Genomic DNA, 26022 nt, shown 5'->3' on the forward strand with positions numbered 1-26022 from the left:
TGTCCCCTACCCTGCATGCTCGAACTACATACCTGTGGTCCTGTTTTTTATTTATTTTTGATAATGCACACACTAATTGTGTGTGTGTGTTCATTGACCTAGGCCTAGTCATTTGACATTGATAGGTTCTGGACCTAGTTGTGATCCAGGAAGGGTGCATCAATCGCACCCTCATAGTGGCATGGACTGAAGTCCCTGTTCGGGTTTCATGCATAGAGCGCGGTTTGGCAGCATACTGTGTTTGTAAATTCTAGTGACCGGCTTTTTATGGTTTAAATGTTTTTTTTAATTCATTTTAAACAATTCCACATACACGCCTTTATTTCGAAAGGATGGATAGGTACATAAACGGGGGGAGGATTAAGGTGGTTGAGGGCAGACGGGGAGGAAAGAGCTTTCTCCACAACCAAGGAGATAGTGTGGTAACATGACGGAGGTCCATACATAAAGGAAGTGGTCTTCACCATACGTAGTCTGTTTCTGGCTGGTCTCACTTTATCATATTGGTCGGTCACAGGCTCTGGCCTTTGTTGGAGTGCAGAGGGTAGGTCAATGCATTATGGAGTCCTAGCAGGGCAAAGCTGGGAGAGCCAGGACCTCTGTGTCAAAGATCTCTTTAATCTCTCAAAACCTCGTTCCAGTACCTTTTAAGGTTGGGGCAGCACTACAGGAGGTGTGTCAAAGTGTCAGTGTGGCCACATTTGCTCCAACAATCCTGTTTGCTTCTGTGTTTCCATTTCGCTGTCCTCAATAGGGTGTACTACCAGTAATGCGTTATTTAAGTATCGCTTCTTATCCTGCTGCACTGAAAGAGGAGATTTGTGCCCTGTGAAGGATATCAGTCTATTTCTTGGGAGTGAATGATCAGTCCAGTTCCGCCTCCCATCTAAAAATGTGTATAAAGCTGAGAGGAAGCCTTTGTCTCCTGTTTTTGTGATTTGCCATTTTTCGAACTTCTTAATGGGTCTGCTAGCCTCGTTGCGGATCTTAGTATGGATAACCCAATGTTTAATGGTAGTGTGGTGTGATGGTGTGTTATTGCTGGTGTGTTGCAGCTGGTGGTGGGTGTGTTGTTATTGGTGGTGGCATTGGTATTTCAGTAGTGCTATTGGTGGTGATAATGTATGTTGGAAAATGGCCCTCTCTGAAGGGTCACCCTAAACATTTTGCCTTCTTCCTCCTCTTTTCTGACCTTGTTTTTGTTGGCTTTAGTACTCTTGAGTACTTTACCGCTGCTAACCAGTGCACATGCTCTCTCCGCTAAACATGGTAATATTGGCTTAACCGCAGTCTGCATATTTCATTTACCTATAAGTCCTTAGTAAAGTGCACCACATGTGATGAGGGCCTGCAAAATAAATACTGCTAATGGGCCTGCGGCACTCATTGTGCTATCCACTTAAGTAGCCCTCTAACCACGGCTCCGGCCTGCTAGTTGCCTGTGTGTGCAGTTTTACACTGCCACCTCGACCTGCCAAGATAAACTTCTTGCCAGGCCTAAACCTTCCCCTTTTTGACATCTAATTCACCATGTATTTAAAAGGCAGGACACGCACTTGATAGTGAAATACTCCCAAATTTGTTTTTCACTACGGCAAGGTCTCTTTCTCCTATAGGATAATATTGGGATTACATTATTACATTTTATAGGTGTAATTCCCAATTGTGAAGAGATGGACTTTTCAAGTTTGGTGTCTTTGTACTGGAGTTTAAAATCATAATCACAATTTATGGTACATCTTATTTTAAATTGCTGGTATGAAAATGCCACTTTTAGAAGGTTGGCATTTTCTTACTTTAGCATTTGGTGCTTGCTGCCTGTCTGGGTTGGGTGACAGCTGGGCTTTGTGTATTCCCTCTAGACAGCCACACACAAAGGGAACTTATGTGTAACTTGATGGGTCTTACTGGGAGGAGGGGAGGAAGGAGCTGGGCACAGCCTCAAACTTACACATGAATAGGCTGCGTCCTGTTCACATGCATTGGGCTGCATATCCACCTGTAGTGAGTCTGGAGCCAGAGCAGGAAGGGAGGACCTCTGTTCACTTCAAAGTCTTCTTTGAAGTTTCCCCCACTTCAGAGGCCTACTGGGTATCAGTATTGGATGCCTGACACCATGACTGTGGCACACTTCCGGACCTGTGACCACTCTGCCAGGAAGAACTGCTGTGCTGCTGGATGGACTGCCACTCTGCTGGACTGCTGCTTTGCTGTACTCTTTCCTTGCTATACCTTTGCCTTGCAGAGCTGCCCTGGTGCCTGCTGTTCTCCTGCCTGGGTGAGAAGTACTGGAGCTGCATCACTTGAACCCAGAGAGACTCCAAGGGCTTGCTAGCCTGCCTTCAAATTGAAGTCTCATGGATACAAAATACTTCAAAGTATCTGCATCTTGACTTTGCAAGTTGTGAATCTGCCCTGCCAAGTGGTGCTACCCCAGTCCTGGACACCTGGAAGTGAGGCCTACGGTGCTTTCTTAAGCTAACCCACACATCCTCATTGGAACCAGCACATCCTCACGTTTGAGGGCTCGGAATTGGCACTTCCTTGTCGAAGCGTGGAACGGAGTTGGCACATCGTATGCGGAACCGACACATCGTCGACATTGCATGGAGAATCTCGAAGCATCTTGCCCACAGCATGTCTCGACAACAACGCATTGCTGTGGCTGCATCTCGCATCTCCTTGAACGTAAATGCAAACCTGGATCGAGGTACTGTCGTTCAGTGGGCCTAAGTGAGTCCCTGTATCCAGCTGACCCTCCATCGCGATCGGCCTGAACCTTTGACTTTGCCTTGGTCCGGCACGACCAAATATCCAAATTAAGTGATTATTACTTCTAATCACTATTTTATAGTTGATTCTTTGAAAATTCTTATCTCGACTTCTACTTGTTGGATTTTTGTCGTTTTGGTCTTGTTTTATGTATTTAATTATTCTCTTTTTGTAATATGGTGTGGAGTCTTTTTGGGCTGTTTTCGATGTTACTATTTGAAGTATTGTACAGATACTTTACACATTGCCTCTTAAGTTTAGCCTGACTGCTTTCTGACAAGCTACTGGAGAGTGAGCACAAGATAATTTAGGGTGTGTGTTGACTTACCCTTACTAGTTTCTGCTTGGACAAGGTGCATACCTTTGCCAACCAGAAACCCAATTTCTAACACTGTGGTATTAGTGGTGTTGTGATTTGTGGTGGTGTTTTATTACTGGTGGTAATATTTGTATGGTGATAGTCCTGATGACATTGAGTGTGGTGATGCTGGTAGTATTAGTAGTCTGGTATTGGTGATGGCGATATTGGTAGTTGTGGATGTATTGGGGTGGTGTTAAAACTGGTGGTGTTGGTTTTGATGGAATATTCTACTGATTTGGTACTGCTATTGGTTGTGGTGTTAGTGTTTCATTGGTGGGAATTATGGTGGTATTGGTTGGGGTGGGATTATTAATAAAGTTAATGGTGGTAGATTTGTTTGTAGTGGTTTTACTTTTGATGGTGTTATTGATGGTGGTATCAGAGGTTTTCAAATTGGTTTTGGAGTAAATGGGTAGATTTGGTGGTGGTGGTTTACATGATTCAGACAAGCAATTGAATATGACAGATGTGATGGTTTAGGGTATTTTTTCTAGATAAACTAGAGTTTACTGAATTGCAATACAAGCACTCTGTAGAAGGTGAGATGATTCTCCAAACATACATAGACAGTGCTTTGGCTCTGACCCATTGCTGTTTTTTTAAAACTGGTAACAATTGGTCAGGTAGACAGCTAAAGGTGGTTGTAGTGATGATTTGAAAACAGTTCAATTTGTGTGTCACTTGGAGTTGTCCATTAGGTCAATAATGTTCTTGACAGACAATATTGTAAGCATGTGTTATGTTAACTTGTAGTAAAGTATCCTTTCCTCTGTCAGATACCAAGCTACAGTTGTTAATATAGTATTTCCATGAAGTGTATATTGCAAAAAGAGACTTTGTTATCATAGGACTCAAGAAAATTAATGGTTGCTGAACCATACTGCAGAGGCGCTCCAATAATCTTTGTGTGGTTGTCCACTGTCTAATCTGTTGGCAAAGGAAATTCTTGAAGTGAAATGTGTACTTCTCTACATCTGACAAAATCTTCAGTTCAACATGTGACTGCTTGCAGCAACATTAGGTAGATTATCCACTGTAGGAATCTCTTCCTGGGCCTTAAAGGAAAAATTATGGATTACAGACCTACAGTAATACAAGAGTAGGTTTCTCCTCCCCAGATCATTGCCTCTGAAAGGACTAAAGAAAATAACCATATTATTCACACGCTAAAACATCTACACTTTATACCGCTACTGGCCTGTATCATGTTCAAATCCTGCTGCACTGTTAGACCTGTCAGCCCTATGGTGGTCTTACCCTGTTTTTTTGCCCTTGTCGCCTCATTTTTGCCACCATCTTTTTGTTGGACCTAGGCCTCTGGGCGCCTTACCACTGCCAAACAGTGCTGAGGTGCAGGTGCTCTCTCCTAATAACATGGCTGCCACAGGCCCCTGCTACTGCGGAGTGGCCATTGAACACACACGCACCAGTAGTCAGGAGCAGGCTGGGACATAGTCCTACTGTATCTTTGCCGTCCCGCCTTTTTGTCCCATACACAGACATGTAGACGCTCCTGGAACCTTCCAGCCTTGGGAGGAGTTATGCTTTGCCGCCTTTCAGGAGGGTCACCTGACCTAGGGGTATAAGAGGAAAGGAGGAAAACCTAACTAGTCAGTTGGGGCACCACTGGACCTGGGGGAACCTCTGTCGGAGTATAGGCGGTTGGGCCTTGGGGGGAACCTACACTACTGAGACTGAATAAGCTTAGGCCCTGCTGTACCCAAGATAGCTGAGGGACTCTGCCAGCCTGCTGACCTTGCCCAGTGAGGGGGAAACTCAGGAGACCAGCTCCAGTGAGCTGAGGGAACATTCCTGCCTCTTATGCCGCCAACTCAACCCCTACCTGTTCCTCAAGATACTGCACTCAAAGAACCTGTAACTAAGACCTGCTAACAACTAGCACTGTGAACCTGGAACCTGCCATCCCCTCCCAGCGCTGGGGATCCTGTGAGAGCTGCTGCTGCTGGGGGGATCAACAGGTAAAGCGCTGTGCCCACCTAGCGCTCTACTGTCAGCACTGTGCCCACCCAGCGCTTTATTGCTAGAACGGTGCCTCCTGCGCTATTGGGAAGTAATCTGCCTGTGCTGCCAAGCGCTAGTTGCCCCCCAGATCACCGCCCAGGACTGGTATGAACTGCTGCTGGGCCCCTGCATGCTGTGACACCCAAGTGCTTGATTGCCACCAGTAATGCCCTTCCACGAGCGATGTGCCATCCACGCGCTAGACTGACCGAACTTGCCCCCCCCCGGTGAGCGCTGAGCTAGTGCGCTCATGTTGTGCCCCCCACGGCGCTGAGAAATCGAGCGTGGGCTGCCCAAGATCACTGCCGCTGCCCGGGTACCTGAGGGTGGCGCTGGGACTGCCTGGCGTGTTGTCCTGAGAAGCGCTGCGGCCGAAGTCATCGCCGCGGCCCCGGGGCTACCCCCCAAAGAATATCTGGTGGTCCGATCCGCCTCTGCGGCCCCCGTAGCCTGCGGAGGGCTGCCGTGGCGGTAGAGCAGGCCGAAGGCGTGAAGAGCCCGCGTTACGTAGCAAACGGGGTGCCGGCTGCATCATAAGCCGCGCCCCCGGAACGCTGCGCTCCTATTGGCTGCTGCTCCATGAGCCGCGGGAGGAGACCGGAGCCCGGCCGGGCCTCGCCGAGGGCCGCGTTGTGGAGAGCGGCGCCCGGACTGGCCCCGACCGGGCCCTCAGAGAGATTGCCTCAGAGAGAGAGGCCGCCTTCACCAGTCCCGGCTCCGAGGGTTGAAGGGGGCTGACTGGTGAGGGGGTGGCCTTCATCCTGTGGGACCGACGCTATTGTGGGGCTTACCTCCTCCAACCTCCAAAAACGGAGCAGTGAGTGCGGGGAAGCTGGGGCCTGCACACACGCCACTAGACGCACGCTGCATTGCCTCTCTGCCTGGGGGTTGTGAACTTTGACTGGAACTGCTAACCGCCTGGCGTATTAGACTGGGCCACAATTCCTATGCCCCCAGTAGGCCCGGCTGCCTGTAATTACCATGTGAAGGAGGGCCGGGTACTTAAAGGGAGCTCCTGCCACAAAAGATAAGTTGTAGACGTGTGTACCACACCTGCATAGCATTGAGACCAGCCCTAAAGTGGTTACCCGTGTTTTCCAGGTGTTCAGGAATGTTCATTTGCATTGAATCTGCACATAGGAAGTGTTGCCCTTATTGAAGATGCGCAAAAGTGATGTCGCCTGGATTGATGTAATATAAGGAATGTTGCATTTATTATTTCCCTACCTAGGGGTTGTTCTGATGTCATATTCATGCCCTGAGATTATCTGCTCTATTTCCTGAAATGAATTTACTGTTGCCCGGAGATGATCTGCTCTATTATTGAAATGAATTCAATTGCCATGACCTGAATGAGATAAAGGGTCTTGTTTTACAAATCAGCCTGGTGTGGTGTCTCTTCATTGTGTGCGCATTACTGAGTCTGTGTGAGTGTGTGCTGCACAACTGCTTTACACATTGCCTTCGGGTGCCTTCCTGCCTCGCGTCAAGCTACCGTGTCGGAATTGGTGACCCCAGTTCTAACATGCACCATGAAATCATTGTACAGTTATACTCGCTGGTTAAGGTGGCCTCCTCAATGCTCGGTGCCATGACATTACAAGGCTTGAGTCAAAAAGTTCAGGAAACTATAAGAAAATAAGCCTTTGCTGATCGATAATTCTAACTACAGATTCCTCACCTTTAAAATATCCCCAGGTGCCAGACTGGATCTTGAGGATTTTTTAGCATAGCCCCTGCGCTCTAATAGGTGGCTTTGTGCTGCTCTAGGTCAACTCCGCTTCGCCCTGGAAGTGATAACTAGAGCCGTATAAAGACATCACCCAGGCACCCTGATGTCTGCTCTTTTCTTTCTGCACCATCATATGAGGAACCAGAGCTAGCTTCTGCATATTTTATCAGTTAACAAGCTTTATTCTTCATCCAAAAAAAACGTTATTTCTCCAGTGTGTGTCAGAAATGTCACACTCTTTAAACCCTGTAGGGATAGTTGCAAACAAATTTCTGTGACGGATCTGCACAAGGTGTGCCTTTGTTTCTAGATTCGGGCCACAACTTCAAGTCGTGCCGGGAGTGTGCCCTGATAAATCCCAAGGTGATCAGTGACAACGAAACCAAGCTGTACCTCGCAGTACATAGTAGGAAATAGCATAAAGTCTGCCCCCGCTCGAAGTTGAGGACACAGACCTGATCTCTGGGCCGGTGCCATGAAAGATCTTCATCGCACTTTGAATTCTGACACGTGTCAATGCTGGCCCCTTATACTGCTGATGCCGGATGAGGATGTCAAGCCTATAGTTCTGTCGGACTCAAAGCCGTCTCTGTCTCGGCTGAAGTCACGTGCGAGTTCAGGTCCCACACGCCCGACCCTCATTCTACCGACTCAAACAAGGCAATGCCTTTACTTGGGGGGTTCTCTCCAGTACTTCAGCTGCTCTTTAACCGCCACACCCAAAGTGCTTCTACAGAAGAAACTGTGTCCTTCACCATGGTGATGAGATTAGCGTACACCATTTTAGATTTTCAACTGCCTTACACAGAAGTCAAAACTAATGTCCTCATAAAGATCCTGCAACATTGACAATTCTCCTTTGAACCTCTACTGCCTTTTAATGAAGCACTTACTGAGTCTCCCGTAGGCAGACCAGTGGCTTGTTGTCATAGGTCAGCTCTTGGTGATCCTGTCTTTCTTGTTCATTCCTTTCTGCAATTATAAAGCAGTACTCACATCAATTTATCACCATTAGTGATATCACTAGGAGCATCAAGGCCCACCATCCCATCAGCATATACACCAGCCTTTTTGTGTTTGGGGATCTTGGAGGCCAAGCTAGCAGGTACAACGTACTTTCCAGTCCGCAGCCCCTCTGCCCCCCCAGTAGCAGCCACCAAGCCACTTTAGTTTCCACTTGGAATTATACAGCAACCCCATTGGTGGCAGGATCACTCCTTTTCCCCACTCATGGTGTGCAATAACATCTGACAGGTGGGTCCTGCAGATAATCCAGAGGGACTAAGCCCTGCCATTTCCTTCAATCTCACGACCCATTTTACTTACATCAGAATGGCTTGTAGAGGGCCATTTGTCCATTCTGCTTCCGGAAGTCCAGGTTTTTTGGAGGAAGAAGCAGTGGAGAGGATCCTGAGTCTTATTCAGCTATTTCATTGTGCCAAACAACGGTAGTTGACTTCGCACAATTTTGGGTCTTTAACTCCTCAACTTCTTCCTGCAGAAGTACAAATTCAGGATTCTCACAATGGCCCAGGTTCTCTCTGCACTGATTCATGGAGACTGGATGATTGTGTTGGACTTGCAGGATGCCTATTTTCATGTCCCGATCCTGCACGCCCAAAAATGCTATTTGCGGTTCAAGGTGGCCCACAAGTATTTTCAGTTTGTCGTGCTCCCTTTTGGCCTCACCAGTGCCCCTCGGGTGTTCATGAACAGCCTACCTTTCTTCTCCTACCTAGACTGTTGGGTTTTGAAGGTGGGCTTGCCACAGTCATTTGTAGACCACCTCTGATGATAGGTAGCTTTCTTATAGCTTTGGGGTTCATGATCAAGTCACACCTGACTCCTGTGCAGAGGCTCGTTTTCATCCGAGTGATCCTGGATACGGTGCATATTTTAGCCTTCCCTCCGCAGTGACTAGTCCAGGACACTATGATCCCAAAGTTTCAGTCTCAGTCCTGGGTCTCAGTGAGGATGACTCTTTGGCTTCTGGGATATTGGCCGCCAGCATTCTGCTAGTTGATCATGCCAGATTGCATATGCAGGCCCTGCAGTGGGATCTGATGTCTCAGTGGGCTCAGCAGCAAGGGAACCTGTCAGATTCCTTACAGGTTTCGGAGGAGACTGCAAAAGATGTACAGTGAAAGGTTCCCAACCACAATTGGACCTGCAACTGAACCCTTTTCCTACCCCACCCAGAGCTTACGTTAATGACAGAAGCATCACTGCCAGATTGAAAAAGGTCATCAGGGAGAGTTGGTGATCAGAAGATTTTTTTTCTCCGGCAGAGGGCTGCATTCACATCAACCTGTTGGAGGTGTGGGCCATTTGCTTGGCATTGAACAGCTTACTGCCATCCATCAAGGAAAGGCCTGTTCAGTTCCTCACGGACAGCACCACCAGCACAACAAGCAGGGTAGAGTGGAGACCTTGACGCTGTGCCATGAGGCCTTTCACCTAGGGACCTGACTGAATCGTCAGGGCATCTAGCTGATCGCACACCACGTATTGGGATCTTTGAACGCAAACGGGAGACAAATTTAGCTAGCGACGCCTAGTGGATCACGAATGGTAACTGCACCAGGTAGTGGCACAAACAGAATGCAGACTTTGGCCTGCGTTAGTAATGTCGTCTGACATTTTTCCACCTGCACTACAGTGCTTAATTAAACACCACTTCAGTTGTAGGTGACGAAATGCCTGTGTGCATAATTGGGAGGGCAGCAGGGGTATGAAGGGGTGGAGGCAGGGCCACACTCCTATAAAAAATAAAAGGCAGTCGTACCGGGCAAACAGAGTGTCAGCGTTAGTGCTACGGTGAAAAGTCTGCAAATTTCACAAGACATCTTCCAGCAATGGAGAGAGCCATTGCTTGGTCTCTTTTTAACTGCTGGAAGCCTCAACATCCACACTCTTCGAAGTTCCCAAAAAGGCTCTCTCGGAGATGCATTCTGCTTAGAATGGAGCTCGGGACTGCTGTATGCCTACCCGCCACTACCTCACCTGCCACTAGTTCTGAAAAATATCAAGATCAACGGGGCCCAAGTGATCCTAGTGGCACTGGATTGGGCCAAGAGAGTGTGGTATCTAGAACATCTGGGCTTAAATATCCATCCTCCGGTCAGGCTGCCACTTTGGCAGGATCTTTTGTTGCAGCAACAGGGCAGGGCCCTACCCCTGAGCCTGCTCAATCTACATCGCCATATGTGGAGACTGAGCTGCAGTAGCTGACTTAGGTTGATGTTGCTCTCGAAGTAGTGAATGCCGTTCTTGCGGGCAGGTGTCATTCTACCAAATCCATTTATGCTGGAACAAGTTTATGACTTGGTGTAGCACTCACAATACCACCACCCCTACAAGCCATACTGTTGATGTGTTACTGTTCATTCTGTTTTTAACCCAGAAATAATAATAATAATGGTTGTGTTAAAAAATATATAAATGTGGCATTCACAGTGGAGGCAGCAGTGTGCCTTGTGCTTGCCACATTGAGACTGCTGGAGCTTTTATCATTCATAGTTTACTTCCTATAGGTGATGCGTTGGCCCTTTCTAAGTATGGTACATTTCTAGATATGTTTAGTGACAAAGACGTTGTCACTTCTTCTCTGGCACGCTGCCAGATGCTCACGGAGTAGACAATTGAATAGCGGTACTTAATTTACATTCTGCAAAGTATATTGGCCCTTTTTTAGAACATATATTAAAGGGCATCTTTATATTATTTGCGCCGTTTCTGTGGTCTTAAATTTAACGCACACGTAAAGCCTCGACTTGACATCCCTTCTGGGTTTTTTATGCAATTTTCTGGATCGGCGGTGTATCACAGTAACAAAAGATTGTGTGTATATATATATATATATATATCTAGTGCTACTAGGGTTGGAAGCAACCTAATTTCCTCCACCAGGCACCCTTCATGTAATTGATCAAAGAGATATAACTGTGTTTTCAAGTGTCCTACTAAATTGAGTACTCCAAGGATGTTTTAATCTGATGTTTTTGTGTGGAGCATGATAAAAGAATTTGGGGTATTTTACCAAATCGGTGATGTCCTGTTTTATGTCTTCAGGTTGTAAGTTCCACGAATGGTGATTTGAACCCAGACGACCCGACCGCAGGACATTCCAATGCACCCATAACTGCACCTGCAGAGGTGGAAGTACTGGATGAAACAAAGTAAGTTTTATTGCTTATTAGAACATTGGATTGTTGAAAGCTCCATTGAAAATAATGGAGTGCTCCGGGCTTCTAATGGCTTCTTGTGATCTCACGGGTCACCGGTGCAAGGTTCTTCTCGGGTCTCCTTATGTATAGGGTGACTTTACCGTTCCATTTAATTTTCTATATCTTCTAGGAACCTTACAAACGAAATCAAGTGACCTCGTAATATGTTTCTAGTCAATTGAAACCTAAGAATTTGCATGTTGTAATATCAACAATCATTTGTAATAGACAAAGCAGTTTGTATTCACATTTTGGGGCAGGGTATTCAACACTTTGCAATAAATTACAGAGGATCCCCTGCAGGTCACTCCATTAGTGAGGTTGCTGCGTTGGGTCCTGAGTATTCCTTATGCTACTCCTAAATTTACTTCCCTCACTCTGTTGGTTGCTAAGCAATTGGTGGCAAACCAGTGGGGGCGGGGACTGGCCTGACTATCAAACACTAGCTAGGCTAGATTGCATATTGTAGTGAACAACTCAAAACTATCCAGTGAACTGTTCCCAAAGCCTTTCTGCTCATTTGGACCCTATACCACTCTTACCTGCTGCAGACTGCCAAACCTAATGAGAACTGATCTACAGGTTGATGGCCACTGAACATGGTACTGTGAGTGCCAACTGGGTATTTACTTCTTGATGAGAAGGCATTGTGGGGTCATTGTGCTGAGTCGTGCTACATGGGATAATCAGATTGCGGATGAGGTCTGTTCTTGTACCTTATTATAGCTCAATAAAGAAGAACTTTATCCTTTTGTGAATTGAAATGTTTATTAAGGTTGATTTAAAAATTCACTGTGATATTTTGAGAACCATCATTCCCTATATAGAAATGCACCTGCTTGCTCACCTTCTTTATATGAAAGCAGTGCTGATCTTCAAATCTGATAGAGACTTCTAGCCGCAGATTCCTTACCTTTTGTAATTTCCCCAGGCATTAGACTGGATCCTGAAGATTTTTCATGAGCAGTACCCCTGTGCTCCTTTAGCTGGCGTTGATGGGCTCCGCGTCCAACGTTGGCGTCGTCCATGGTGGAAGTGACGTTGTGATACCTATATAAGCGCTGCTAACACGCGCTGATGTCAGTTCTTTTCTTTCCGTGCCAGACAGCGCTGATCCAAAGAGCTACCCCTCTGTTGATTTTTGGCAGGATTTTTTTTTTTTTTTTTTTTAACTATTTGTGAGGTTTACCTCTTGGTGTGTCGAGGATGTCTTTGTTCAAGTCTGGTTTTAAGCCCTTTGGCGTCAGTCTGGGATGGGGAGGCCATTTAGGAGAAGTGGAGATCCAAGGACTCTGTTCTCCGGCAGAATCCAGACTCCACATCAACCTGCTGGAACTCCGCAAAGGGGCCTTCTTTCTACCAAAAGAAGTCACCCCTTTACATGTATGTCACTTTAACACCTTGCTTACCTTTTCTGCTCCTCCACATCCACCTAAAGAAGAGGAGTGACACCACCATCTGGAACTAAAAAGAGTGTTGTCCTTCTACCTTGACTGTACACATGAGTTCCGGGTGAACGACCAACTCTTCGTGGGGTATGCTGGTCCAAAGAAAGGTTGGGCAGTGTAGAAGTGGACCATCTCCAGATGGGTCGTGCTCTGCATCAAAATCAGCTACACACTGCCCATGCAGCAGCCTCTTGCAGGCTTGAGGGCTCATTCCACTAGAGTTAAAGCTTCCACCAGAGAGTTAGTACGCAGAGTTCCAATCCTGGATATCTGCCAGGCATCAACGTGGGCTTTCTACACATGTTCACTAAACATTACTGTCTGGTCCGCAGGGATGAGCACTTTGCCCGTTTGGTCCTGCAGAATTTTTTTGTTTGAAATTAGTTTGCAGACCTTCCTCTGGGGATGGTTGGGTATCCATTCAAAAGGTAAGGCATCTGCAGCTAGAAGTCTCTATCACATGAACAAGTTACTTACCTTTGGTAACGTCTTATCTGGTACAGACTATATCTTGCCGCAGATTACTTACCGACCCACCCATCCTCCCCCGCTCTGTGAATGGAATTCTGCTTACAGGGATGACCCCTTTCAGGGCCCTAGTTTTGACACACCATTAGTCTGTGTTCTTAATGGCTCCGCGGTTCGGGTGTGGAAAGTTGTGAAAAGTAAGTGACGTCAGCGTGCCCTGGTGGTGCCTATATGGGTACTGTGACGTCCTGGATGACGACGGATGCTGAGCCAATCAACGCTACTTAACAGGGTACTGCTCATGAAGTGTCTTTCAGATCTAGTCTGACACCTAGTGAAATTAAAAAGGTAAGAAATCTGCAGCTAGATATAGTCTCAACCAGATAAGACATTACTGAAGGTAAGTAACTTGTTCGCTTACTAGTGCGACTGTGGTCTATTAGGTGAACTCTTACAAATGTAAAGACATTATGCTGCTAAACTAATATAATTTGCTTGATCTCATTAATGCCGTAAAAATACTTGAAGAGTTTAGAAAGCTTATTTTCTCAACCTGTTTTTCGCTTGTGTTTTCCTTGCGTATAGCTGCCAGAAAGTATTGAACATGTGGTGAGTTGTTCAAAATCACAGGCAGGCAAAAAAGCTCCTTTATTTATTGGCCTTTGTCGAGAGTGGAGATATAAAAAAATTGAAATAACAAAAAAATTAAAACTCCCAAACAGATCATCTGTCTGAAGAATCATTAAAAACATTGCCCGCATATTAAAACACAGAAATGTAAAATGTGACTTGCGGGGGAGCTGTTTTGCCTGCTGTCATTTTTTGTTTTAGTGGGAAAGCCTGTTGCACAGTTTTTGTGAATGGTGATGTAGTGCTTGTCACATTTTCACAATTATTGGTGCACTGGGTCCACCTTTGTCATTCTAAAGCACGGTTGCTTGCTTTGCCTCCACGAGTAAACCATTTTCTTGTGAAAACGTTGCTATTTTGGAAATTGTTAGCCAGTTTATTTAAATATATTTATAAATTATACACCAGGTCAATCGACCTATTACAGAGGTTCCTTTGAATTTCTTTTAATAATATGAGGCTGTGATGAAGTGAAATACAGCTACCTAAGCTACTGAGATAGGTATGTGTTGAAATTATTGGCTCATATTCAACAGTTTTCTAAAGTGTTTCAGGTGCAAACGTTGAAACTGAAGGTAAAGCAAACAATCTATTTAGTCACCTACTTACGTTTTTTTAAACAAAGTAGATTTTTAAAACTTAAACTTTGATATTTCATTTTCATGTACCCACGTTTTGCTTTGTATTTTGAACACTTGTTTGGAAGAGGAAATGTTCCACTGATACCAAGTTCATGAAAAAGTAATTTCATAAATACATGCATCCTTTAATTACTGTCGCCGGATATTGCAGTGTTCTTTTCCGTAACGTGATCTTCCATAAAGCTGATAATATATCTTATTATTGTATTTCAAATTGTATACAAGCTCTGTAATAAAATGTATTTGTTTTCAAAGTCAGAGGTGACCCCACCGAAATTTGGTTTGGGAGTACTGTACCAAGCTAGACTTGTTTTTTTATGGCATTCACATTGAACACAACCGCAGTCGTCATGAGCAGTTTCTGCCAAACCCAACTCAGATAAATATTTCTTGCTGCAGTCCGTTCATCTTAAAAATATCCACTACGTGCCATAATTGATCAGGAAAACGTTTCCTTCAGCAACAGCTCTCCAGCACTGGTTGAGCTACACTGCTTCAGTCATGCCTTCAGTTATATCAACATCACGGTATAAAGGCGGATGACCGACATCAGTTCTTGTGTGTTTCCATGCTTCATCAATGCAGATCCGGATCTCTCACCACCAGCAACCAGGCCAAAAATGTCTTTCCCTGTCAAAGATGTTGTAAGAAAGAGGTCCTTTTCAAATCAACATGACAACTATATATGCCGTCTTATACCAAACCAGAATCCCTCAGGCAATTACTCTTGCTTTTTTCCCCCCTTTAGTGCCACCCATCTCCTCACTTCCCCAGGCTCCGAGCTTAAGGTTGCTTCTGAGGAATGCCGCTGCCTGCTAAAGTGCCAACGCTCATGCTGTTGCTACAGTCAATGATGCCTGCATTGCCCTTGGAGCTGATTTAGGCGCTGTGTGGCCAAAAGAAAGGGTAGGACATGTTTTGAACACATACCCTTGTGTCAGCATGTCCCTAGGGGCCAGAGATTTGACCAGATGGAGGAAGTCTTCAGATTAGATTTCTATGCTCTGGATATGCCCATTAGAGATAATGTCACTCAGAGTAAGATGATGCAGAGTCTGGCAACCTCCTTCCTCCTTATAATACAGAAACTGGCCTATGCCTAAACTTACAAAAATAGAGCGTCCTTCACACACATCCTGAAATGAACATACAATATCTCTGGCCATCCTTCAGGAGACTTCTCAGTTACTTTGGTAGCATCAAAAGCTGAGGAAACATTAGAATTTCCCCTACTACCTTGTGAGACAAAATCCAGTATCTTAACTAAAACTTTGCAATTGTTATTTTTTGGAATGCTTATATGCCAGCCCTTGACTCTACCCGATAATCGTGCATGCATAAGCTGGTTGTGTAATGCTCAATATTATGGGCCAATCTACTCTACATCAGAAGGTATATTTTTAATGCATACACTATTGCTGGCACAAATAAAAAACAAATCTTCACTCTATGATTCACTTAGCAGATCACATATGATGCAGATTAAATAATACCAATTTCTCTGGGATACTCCCTAATGCACTACTGCTAATGTTCCACATAGGGCGTATTCCAAAGCATATATTAAACTTGATCATAATGGAAACATCAGAGTGCACCTAAAGCACCTATATGCCTCAGATATCTCCACAGCTGAGAGGCATGACCATAGCTCGTCACACCAGTGGCGTAACGAAACTTGAGGGGGCCCTCCTGCAAAGCACACGGAGGGCCCCCCCCGGCACGGCCCGGCCCACCACCTACCACTTTGCCCCACCACCCAAAAATCTGGTATATTTTGATTTGAAACCTCCAACATTTAATGAAATGCTTCTATATTGTCTTGACTCAAAGTTCTAATGAGAAAGTGGGAAACCCTCAACATATAAGCTACGCCGTTTGTAACAATACTGTCACGAGCAGATTATTTAACTGAGGCAGCAATCACAACAATGCCAAGGAGAGAACCTATTGTCTCAGGAACTGCCTGAAGAACAAAGAACAACTATGAAGGATCTGAATTAGAATTTACATTGATGGACAATAACTTGAAACTTTGAAAGACAAACCCAAACCTGCAATTCCATAGACTCGACTGACAATATACATGAGAATTACACAAGATATAACTTATAACTTAGAATCAGGCCTGGGCCCTGGCATGGAACTGGAGCTGAGAATTTACTGCTCGTGAAAGGAAGTGTGAGGGAAGATAGCAGCCCATCACGAAATGGTGGGCAAGTAACAGGGTGCCCAGAGACAGTCCCGCAGGCAAAAGGGCACCAAAACCCACGCACCTAAATAATTTGAGCAGATGTCTTTCAGAACCCTTGCGTTGGTTCCCAACTTGCAAAAGAAAAGGCATGTACATTTTAGTTAGAAGCATCCAAATCTGCTCAAGCGGGAAATGATTTCAAACGATTTCAAACAAATAGTAGTTAGATCTAAGCTTGCATCTAATATATGTGCACACATCTTTTTTCCATTACACTCCATTCCCATATAACAGCTCTCTGTCTAAGTAAGTCTATATTGAAGTGTTTTAGGAAATTCAGAGTAAAGCTAGAGATGATAACGTGGTTAGTTGTTAAAGGGAAAAGTAAAATTCCGATAACCTTCCTTTCTCTTTTGACGATGACTGCAATAGAATTTTAGAAGGGAGTAAAGCAAACTATATTAAGGAGTTGGTTATGCAGAGTGATGGACACATCCTTTTTTCCACAGAGAGGTTATTGTGAAGATGAATCCCTGATCTTCAAAAATGGAAATGAATATTGCACATTCAGTGAACAATTAACATCAATACTGGGAGCAGTAAGAGACTTATGTGCCCTCACATTATAAACACTGTTGTCTACAAAAAATATCCTTTTTCGAACAACTCATTATTTTCAACATGGCTGACAATTCTGTATTAGCATAGCCGTGTGCCTAAAAAAAATCAAAGTCCATTTTCAACTCCGTGAGCTTTCACGCGGAAGTACCATATAATGTTCAGAGATAGACAGACATATCTATACTACGGAGATCAAATGGGTGTGGCACACCTGTGCCCATTCACGAATTGGCTTTGGCCCTTGTTTCCCTAGTGGCCATCACCGACCTAAGCATCAGATAACAAATCGGAGAAGCGAGAACAAAAGTCCTTAGTTGGCTGGGGTATTGAAACCAGGGGCGCAACTAGACCTGAACTTCAGGGGGGCTACCACTCCCAGCCAGGCCAGGCCCTAGCACTGGTCACACATGGTGCAAGCCTTTTTTGGTGCCCCCTCCTTTATTTCCTCCTTCTCCATGAATTCCCTCACTACCACTCACCAACAATGCACCTCATCTCACTATAGCACCTTTCTGACAAACATCTCCATTTTTATAGCACTACTCACACTCAGGTCTGTGATCTGCATGTTACACGTTCTTTGTAGCAGGCACATTTACACTCTGCACTTTGTGGGTGGCAGGAGTGCCCATGTGAGTGCACGGTGAGCGATGCAACAGTGTGAGAGTAGGGTAAGAGGCGTGACTGTAGTGTGAGTGAGGTGACCGTATGAATTTGGGTGCGGATGAAAGTGCAGAGTGGTACGAAAGAGTGCATCGTTAGTGATGGGGTTGTTTGATTGAGATTGCAGATTGAGCAGTGAGGAGGACAGGTGAGTGAAGGGTGAGTAGTGTGCTTATGTGACTGCAGGGTGAACAGCGCAAGTGCATTGTGAGTGTAGAGTGATCACTGTGAGTGCAGGGTGAGCGAGTGAATGGTGTGAGTGCATGGTGATCAGTATTAGTGCATTGTGATCGCTGTGAGTGGATGAGCTTAAAAGTGAAGGGCTAGAATGAGGAGTGAGTTATCTAAATGCAGGGTGCATTCCCAGACACTTGAAGTAACTCAGCATGTTATTGACGGCGGTGTAGGATTTCAGATGTAAGTAAAACTATTGCTATTATGGCATTAATAGGGATCGAGGGTGTAGAAAATAAATATTGTGCTGATCCTGCAACGAACTTCCAGTCTTCTGATTAGGTTTGCCAGCTCATTATTTTGATGTCCCAGACTGGCTTATCTGTGCATACTTCGAACAGCAAATATAAATAGAAAGCACTTTTAATTTTTTTATAGGGCTGCCTGAATGATCCATGACTGATAATTAAAGGGAACAAAGACAGAAAAGTCACATTAAAAATGAATACATACTTTTTTATTTATAACTAGGGCACAAGTCCTAAAAAAAGAAGTGACATCACGGCGTGTGACTGCACAGAACGTGGCATCAAAAGAAGTGACATCAGATCTTAAGCCCTCACGTTTAACATGTCTATCATGAGTACATTAAAGCACATTTCCAGTATACAGGGAATCCCTCCTGATTTAGGCAGTGTTGCCTTTTGTCAGCGTAAACGTATTCTACCCATAGTGCTTTACAAGAAAAAATTGTGATAGTTAAATTATTACAACGCCTCCTCAGGGGTAGTAAGCACTATATGAATGCTATTTATTTTATGTAAATACTGGGAAAGACCAACACATCTGACCTTCTTACTTCTTACAGCGCATGCATTTCTCCTAAACAGAGCCTGAACAAAGTGAAACTCTGCCTCTTTTAAGTATATGTGAAGTGCTAACAAGGTGTGAGCCTTTGTTTCCCCTCTGCTGAATTTGCCTCTAGGTGTGAGGCTCCTGACTGCTGTCAGCCAGGAGACTCCAACAAAAGGAGGTCTGATGACACCTCAGATTGGACCTTTGTAATGGGCCCAGCAGGAGTCTGAACTAAGAAAAGCCCCGTCCCTGCCTGCACGTTATTGTGATCGAAAGCAGACAACAAACCATTACAATACATTGTGGGCACTTCCTTCCTTCACCTTCATTCCCGACCCACCCGCAGGTACGATTCAGCCACTCTCGATGCCCTAAACGTCGAACACCCCAGTGAACACTGCTACATTGCAGCACCGCACCCTACGATAGGACCGTTTTCCTGCACTTGCTACACCTTCTCCTGCACCAGCATGACCACTGTCATATTTTAGAGCAACACGGCAACCTTTCGCCTCAACAGAAGCGTCCCACCGACCCCATTGCCTACTCCTCAACCCACGCTCCATTTTCAAACAAGCCACCGATTTATGGAACTTCATTGCCACCCTTGCACCGACATTGTCTTCCTCACCGAGACCTGGCTCAACCCTTCATCTGCACCTGTCATTGCCACAGCCATTCCAAACGGATATAAATTCACACACCGTGACCGCACCAACAAACCAGGAGGAGGAATAGCCATCATCCACAAGGAGACCATACAGTGCAGCTCCACCACCTCCAACAATACCACCAGCCAGACAATGCCACCCCTCCATGTAACACCTCAAGCTCCACACAGGTGACCATACAACCATTAGAGGCACCCCACATAACCACCCTCAGGTGTGCGCCTTAGTTCAGCAACACCATCGCTGACTTCATCGTGCCCATCGCCCTGGACTCCCCCCAACTACATCTTCCACGGTGATCTCAACTTCCACCTCGACAACCCCTATGACAACACCACCGCCCACCTCTGCTTTAGTGTGGGCAGCCTTGGGCTGACCCAAACTGTCCGCAACCCCAAACACAGCGCAGAACACACATTGACCCCATTTTCACCTCCAGCAACCGTGTCAAATACAGATGTCAGAACTCACTAGGACCGACCACGCCATAGTCTACTTCAGCACCTCAAACCCCCGCACTGCCAACCCCAAGATGACCAGTGCCTCCCACCGAAGCTGGAGCAAAATTTTGGAGACTAACTGGTCGGACACCCTCAACACTTCCAAACCAGCCGCCTCCCCCAACCTTTACCAAAGAATTAAGAACTTCAACACCTGAATCGCCAACTGCGCCGACAACATCGCCTCTATCAAGAGCAGCAATCACAGAAGATACTCCAAAAAGGCCAGCGGGCACACCAGGAACTCAGAACAGCGAAATGGGACAGCAGAGAGCTGGGGAGGAGATGGCACGCCAGCAATGTCTCCCCTGACAGGGCAGCCTTCAAGACCTCCCTCAACCACTACCACCACTGGCTGAGAGCAACAAAGAAGACAGCCCTAGCCATGTGCATCAAAACCAGCCCCAACAACAGCAAGGAACGTTTCAACATTATTAAGGAGTTCTCCAACCCAGCTGCCAGTGAAAAAATCATCACACCAGTACAAGAGCTCTGTTACAGCCTCGCCGAATTCTCCCATGACAAGATTGTAATGATATATAGAAGCTTCGAACCCCAACCTACACCCACGGACTTCCTCAACCGATATGACCTTACCGCAACCAACACGAAACACAGACTGACCACCTGGAACCAGCTCTACACCCAGGACACCACCTCCATCATGAAATCCATTCACTTGGGAGCTCCCACTGAACCATGCCCGCACCACATCTTCAACCTCGGAAACCAAAGGATCGGACAGGAACTCACCACCCTGCTCAACACCTCTGCCGATCCCAGCAAACTCAAAAACTACTGGCCTATCTCATTGCTCTGATTCCCTGCCTAAGTACTTGAAAAGTCTATCACCAGGCGACACACCTGGTACAGAACAAGCTACTCAACACCTCCCAAACAGCTTCTGCAGCAATCACAGCAAAGAAACCGACTTGATCTCTGCCACCAATGACATACAAACTCTCCTTGACCGAGGAGAAGTAACAGCCTTGATCCTCCTCGACCTCTCTGCAGCCTTCAAAACCATTTCCCACCACACGCTGATTGGAAGACTCCACTACATCGCCACCCAAGGGGAAACGCTCAGATGGATCACCTCTTCCTCACCATAAGGATACAGAGCCTGCCACTCTTCAGCTCCGAACGCAAGGAAATCATCTGCAGTGTCCCCCACGGTTCATCCCTCCGGCCTACCCTCTTCAACGCATATATGACCCCACTGGCCAACATCCCCAGATCACACAGGCACAACATAATATCCTACGCAGATGACAACAAACTCATCAGTTCTCTCGCCGATGACCCTACCACCACCAGGACCAACTTTCCCAAATGCTTGACCAGCGTCGCCGACTGGATGAAAAGCTACCTGAAGCTGAACACAGACATGACTGATCTCCGGCAACAACAGCAACCCCTGGAACGTCTCATGAGAGCCTCAAGACCTCGGACTCGCACCCCTACCCACCGACCATGCGAGAAACCTAAGAATCATCATTGATAAGAGCACCATGAAACCACAGATCAGCGTCATCCCCTTTGCCTGCTACTTCACCATGCCATGTTGCGTAAGGATTTCAAGTTGCTACCCCTGCACACGAGATGCACCATGACACAGGCACTCATCACCAACCGACTGAACTGTGGCAACACCCTCTAAGTAGGAATCGATGCACACCTCCTACAGAGACTCCAGACCATACAGAACTCTGCAGCCAGACTCATCCTTGACCTCCCCCAACGTACCCACATCACATCCCATTGCAGGCAACTCCACTGGCTCCCTGTACAGAAGAGGTGCCAATACAAGCTGCTGACCCACACACACAAGCCTCTACACAACCAAGGACCCGCCTACATCAACCACTGCCTGAACTTCCACCTACCTTGTAGAAGTTTACCCTCCTCCTCCTTATCACTTGCCCACATGCTCCACATCCACCGAAGCAGCAGTGAAGGACTTGCCTTCTCCTACATAGCAGCAAAAACCTGGAACAGCCTGCCCACACAGCTCTGATCCCTCATCTCTCTTCCAGAATTTCGAAGGGCCATTAAGACACGGCTGTTCGTATGAGCCTCCTTGATCTGCAAGAGCTTGGATACCCTACCAAGTGATTTAACTGCGCTTTATAAATCCTGAACGATTGATTGACCTTCTGTAAAGGACAGTCATTTTTAACATGTGACCAAGACAAAGAATCTTCCCTAGCATCTCCCACTTGATGATTCAGCTTGAATGGAAACAGTTGTGCAGTTGCACTCCGTTTTAGGGAGGAAGATTTTGTTTTCATGTAAAGACTTTGATCAGGATTAAGAGAAATGCCGTAAAGGGGAGTAGAACTAGAAAAAGTAAAATAGTGACAAATGGAGAAAGCTGTGCTCTATGAAAGAGAAGCAGGAAGTGATGAGGTATGGAAGAAACAACCATGCGGTTCAGTGAAAACTAAGTAGTTGCATAAGCAGCAGCATAAGCATTTCACAGCGCCAACATGAGACCCCTAGGAAAATCTATGGGCCCCTGCCTTTATTTATTGCACTGATTATCTAGATGCAGTGAGCCCTCAAACAGTGTTGCTATGTATTTGTGCAATAATTGTATCCCAGATTACAGCTCTGTTGCATAGTTAAGTCAACTCATGCAGTGTAGTAACCCAGATATGTCCCAAGAATGGGATTGATGAGTTAAAAAATTGTGTACATTTCAGATGAAGCTTGAAGAGAGTAAGAATTTAGCAATAGGGGTGGAATAAAGTGTATGGCTAGGGAAACTGGTATTCAAGAGGTACTCCTGGTGAGTAACCTAGAGGACATTTAAGTTGAAAATTGCCTTTGTCTTGAGAGATTTTGACTTTTGTAGATAAAACCAATTCTCATGAGCAATCTTAAACATTCAAGAAGTCCAAATGATTCATTCCTTATGGAGTCCTTTAATTATTTTTCTTTAAGCCACTTTCTTTTTTCATTTTCTTTAGTCATTACGTTCCATCAGGCTTTTTTGTGCCGTGAGTTCTTCAGGGCTTTTGGAGATATGCATCTTTTGTGGTATATATGTTGTTCATTTGATAACAAACTGAACTCCAGCAGTTGTTCAAAAGTGGAGCATTTCCTGTTCTGAGAGTTTACAGTGAGTAGTATTTCAAAATGCTCAGTTTTTAAATGTCTGTAATAACTGATATTTCTTGTTTTTCCCTGCAGGTGTTGCTGCTTTTTCAAGCGGAGGAAAAGGAAAACCATTCAGCGCCATAAATGACTCTGGAAAGAGGCAGATTATAGGGAATTACTTACTTGTTCATCTGCTGTCTTGTGATAAAAATCATCTCTGCAGTGACCACAAACATTTATGGGCACACTTATGAAAAGAAGTCACGCTCCTTGCATTGGTTTGCTTCTCTTACATTCGTATTTTATTTCCTTCAGCCATTTTTGAAGCTTTAAGTTTTTGTTAAAATAGGCGTGACTCTCACCATCAGTAGATGGACCAATTAAGTTTTATTACTGAAAATCACTCTGTCAGCCAAATATCAAAGTATTTAGCAGTGTTACATGACTGTTAAATCTCAAACTGCAGGCGTCTCCTCCCTACTACGCTCTGAGTGGGGAACTCTGAGCAAAAATATACATAACCACGCTCTTAAGGTGATAAGTCCTATCTTGTTTGACAGCCTTTTATGTTTTCAGTATTGCAGTTGATACTGCGTTCTTGAAACTTTAGCAGAGTTTCCTATAATATAATGATAGTCACAGGCTTAGAGGTACACTGGAAAGCCTTTAATTGAGTCAAGCAAAAACAACTGATTGTTAGTCCTTCTTTGGTATGGATAGCATCAGCCTTCAGTGTACTATCGGAATATCTTCTGTCATTGCTCTATACACCAAAGTCTAGGGTTAAAGTTATGACGAAGAACGAAATAAGAAAAAGTGTATGTAATGTATCTTGTGCTTCCTGGTAACAGTTTATTTTTATTGCCATAGATTAAATTAATTTGGGAGTGAAGCAAATATTTATGAGATGTTAAACACTACAAAGAGCACATCAGTGTGCAGCTAGTGTAAGAAATATTAATATGGTTGAAACAAATTTGGTATTGAAGCGTATAGCGCCTGCTGCTTATTGGCATTCTCATTCATTATCATGAAATTGTGGATTTTATTTTTGAGATAAAGAACTCTGCTTTTAGTGACATTTGAGATAAGTGGGTTGTTACGCTTTTTTTTTTTTAGTATGTTGCTGATAGTTCACAGAGATCTGATGTGGCTGTGGAACATTCACACCTTTCAACATAGAATTGCAAAAAATGCGAATTATTGAAAGGATGCACCAAACAACTCCCTTCCCTACTCCGCCCCATTCCTATTCCCCACCCAAAAAAACAATCTTTTGAAGTGCCTGCATTAAGAACATGAACAAACCAATTGACAAGAGGAAGAGGCAGTCCATTCCGTGATTCGAATCTGCTTCATTTGCCGCCATAATGACATAAGTGTGGATCTGTCTAATCGTTCCTGGCTATCCTTTTGGGAAGATTCGAAGAGAGGAGGAGGAGACAAGATGTACTGATTAAGTTGACCAAAACACTAATTGCTTCGCAAACTTTGTCGGAGTGCCTCCTGGAACTAACTTAAATTTCTTTTTTTCTTCTTCGCACACACCTAGTGTCTAACTTATTTATTTCTGAAGTCTTGTTTTTGACAAAAATTGAAAAATGCGTACTGAAAACAAATAAATGCACACCTTTGCGTTTATTTGTGCATTTTACAGGGATTTTATTTGTATTTTGTAATTTATTTTTTGTAAACAACCAAGAGTGCAGTGCATTAAGTTGATGGACTATAAGAGTGCATAAAACACGCAAAACTGTGATCTTGTGGTTGTTTTTCAGTCTTTGTTAATTAAATGGTCTTTTTACATTGTTCTTTGAAGACCAGTTTCAGTCCTCAATAATATTTACTGTCTTGTGGGTCAGCGGTTTTCGTTCTGCCCGTTTATCAATTAAGATGTCTTAAGCTCAGTGAAAGACATACTGATTTTTCAGGGGGTAAAATGGAAACGGTGGAAGGTTAACTATGATCATTCTAATGTGAAACCACTTCGTTCTTGATGTATTTGACCAAATTGTGTTGCTTCATAATATTCGTGAATACATACAGTATCTGTATTTGTTTGATGCAAACATTAAGTTACATTCTCATTTCGGGATTTCTTTTTTTGCCCTGTACAGTGTTTATAAGATCTGAAATTATCACACATGAGGTGTGTGTATAGTAATCAAAAATTATGGACTTGAAGATTTTAAAATATGCGAAAACCCTTTATTTGCTGCAGACCAGTTGGTAGACATTTGCTGTTTAGCAATATTTTCAAGTGCTATCTTCTAATGCCTAGGAAGAGATGTTTGTTATTTTTCTTGGCAGCACAAACTGGTCAATAGTAAGTAATGCAGGTATGTTCGGGTTCAGCCCAACACTGTTGTGCATTTATATGCTTTTCCCTATCTATACTAATGAAGTCAACCTTGCCTGAATGTCTGAATAATGAAAACACCCCTTGGTTAAAAGTATGTAACTAAAGAAAAATAAATAATAAAGGTAGTTTTTTTTAACTTGTATTTTTTCCTTTTCCTTCTGTCTTTGTACAACGTGATAGTGCTTCAAATTAATCACCTTTGATGATAGCTTAACTGAAAGTGATTGCTGTATTTTCAAGCTAAGAGCATGTTATGGTCTTGCGGGCATCTATTCATTTGCGCTGGTTCTTAGTATAAGCTTCAGAATAACACTCCATTCCATACTTCTGTGTCTGACCTTACTGCTGCCATTAGTTAAGATAGCTTAAAAAAAAGTCTATGAGCTACTGCACAAATGTCTATCATGATGTAATAGAGGTGGCACCTATACATTAACTGGCGTTATAGCAGTCATTTTTCCAATACTTATTTTTAATTTACACACATTAGAGGTCCTCGCCTAGGACTAAAAATGTTTATCTTTCATAGCAATTATTTTAACACATAGATGATTTGAGATTTTGCTTTGTTTGTAAAAGT

General features: G+C 44.5%; 1 protein-coding gene across 6 annotated transcripts in view; it reads left to right on the forward strand.

The window, feature by feature from the left end:
- Positions 1-25582, forward strand: part of CSNK1G3 (casein kinase 1 gamma 3) — a 353425-nt gene extending 327843 nt beyond the window's left edge. For 3 of the 6 annotated variants that reach the window (XM_085632682.1, XM_085632683.1, XM_085632680.1), the window contains 2 exons: positions 10959-11065; positions 23174-25582. In XM_085632682.1, the coding sequence (XP_085488808.1) occupies positions 10959-11065; positions 23174-23228 (162 nt within the window). In that variant the 3' untranslated portion in view covers positions 23229-25582. Of the gene's footprint in view, positions 1-10958; positions 11066-13614; positions 13639-23173 lie in introns of all 6 variants that reach the window. The other 3 variants (XM_085632678.1, XM_085632681.1, XM_085632677.1) reach the window with 2 other exon arrangements.
- Positions 25583-26022: the final 440 nt, after the last annotated feature.

The sequence above is a fragment of the Triturus cristatus genome, chromosome 2_1 (genome assembly GCF_964204655.1).
Source record: "Triturus cristatus chromosome 2_1, aTriCri1.1, whole genome shotgun sequence".
Lineage (NCBI taxonomy): Eukaryota > Metazoa > Chordata > Amphibia > Caudata > Salamandridae > Triturus > Triturus cristatus.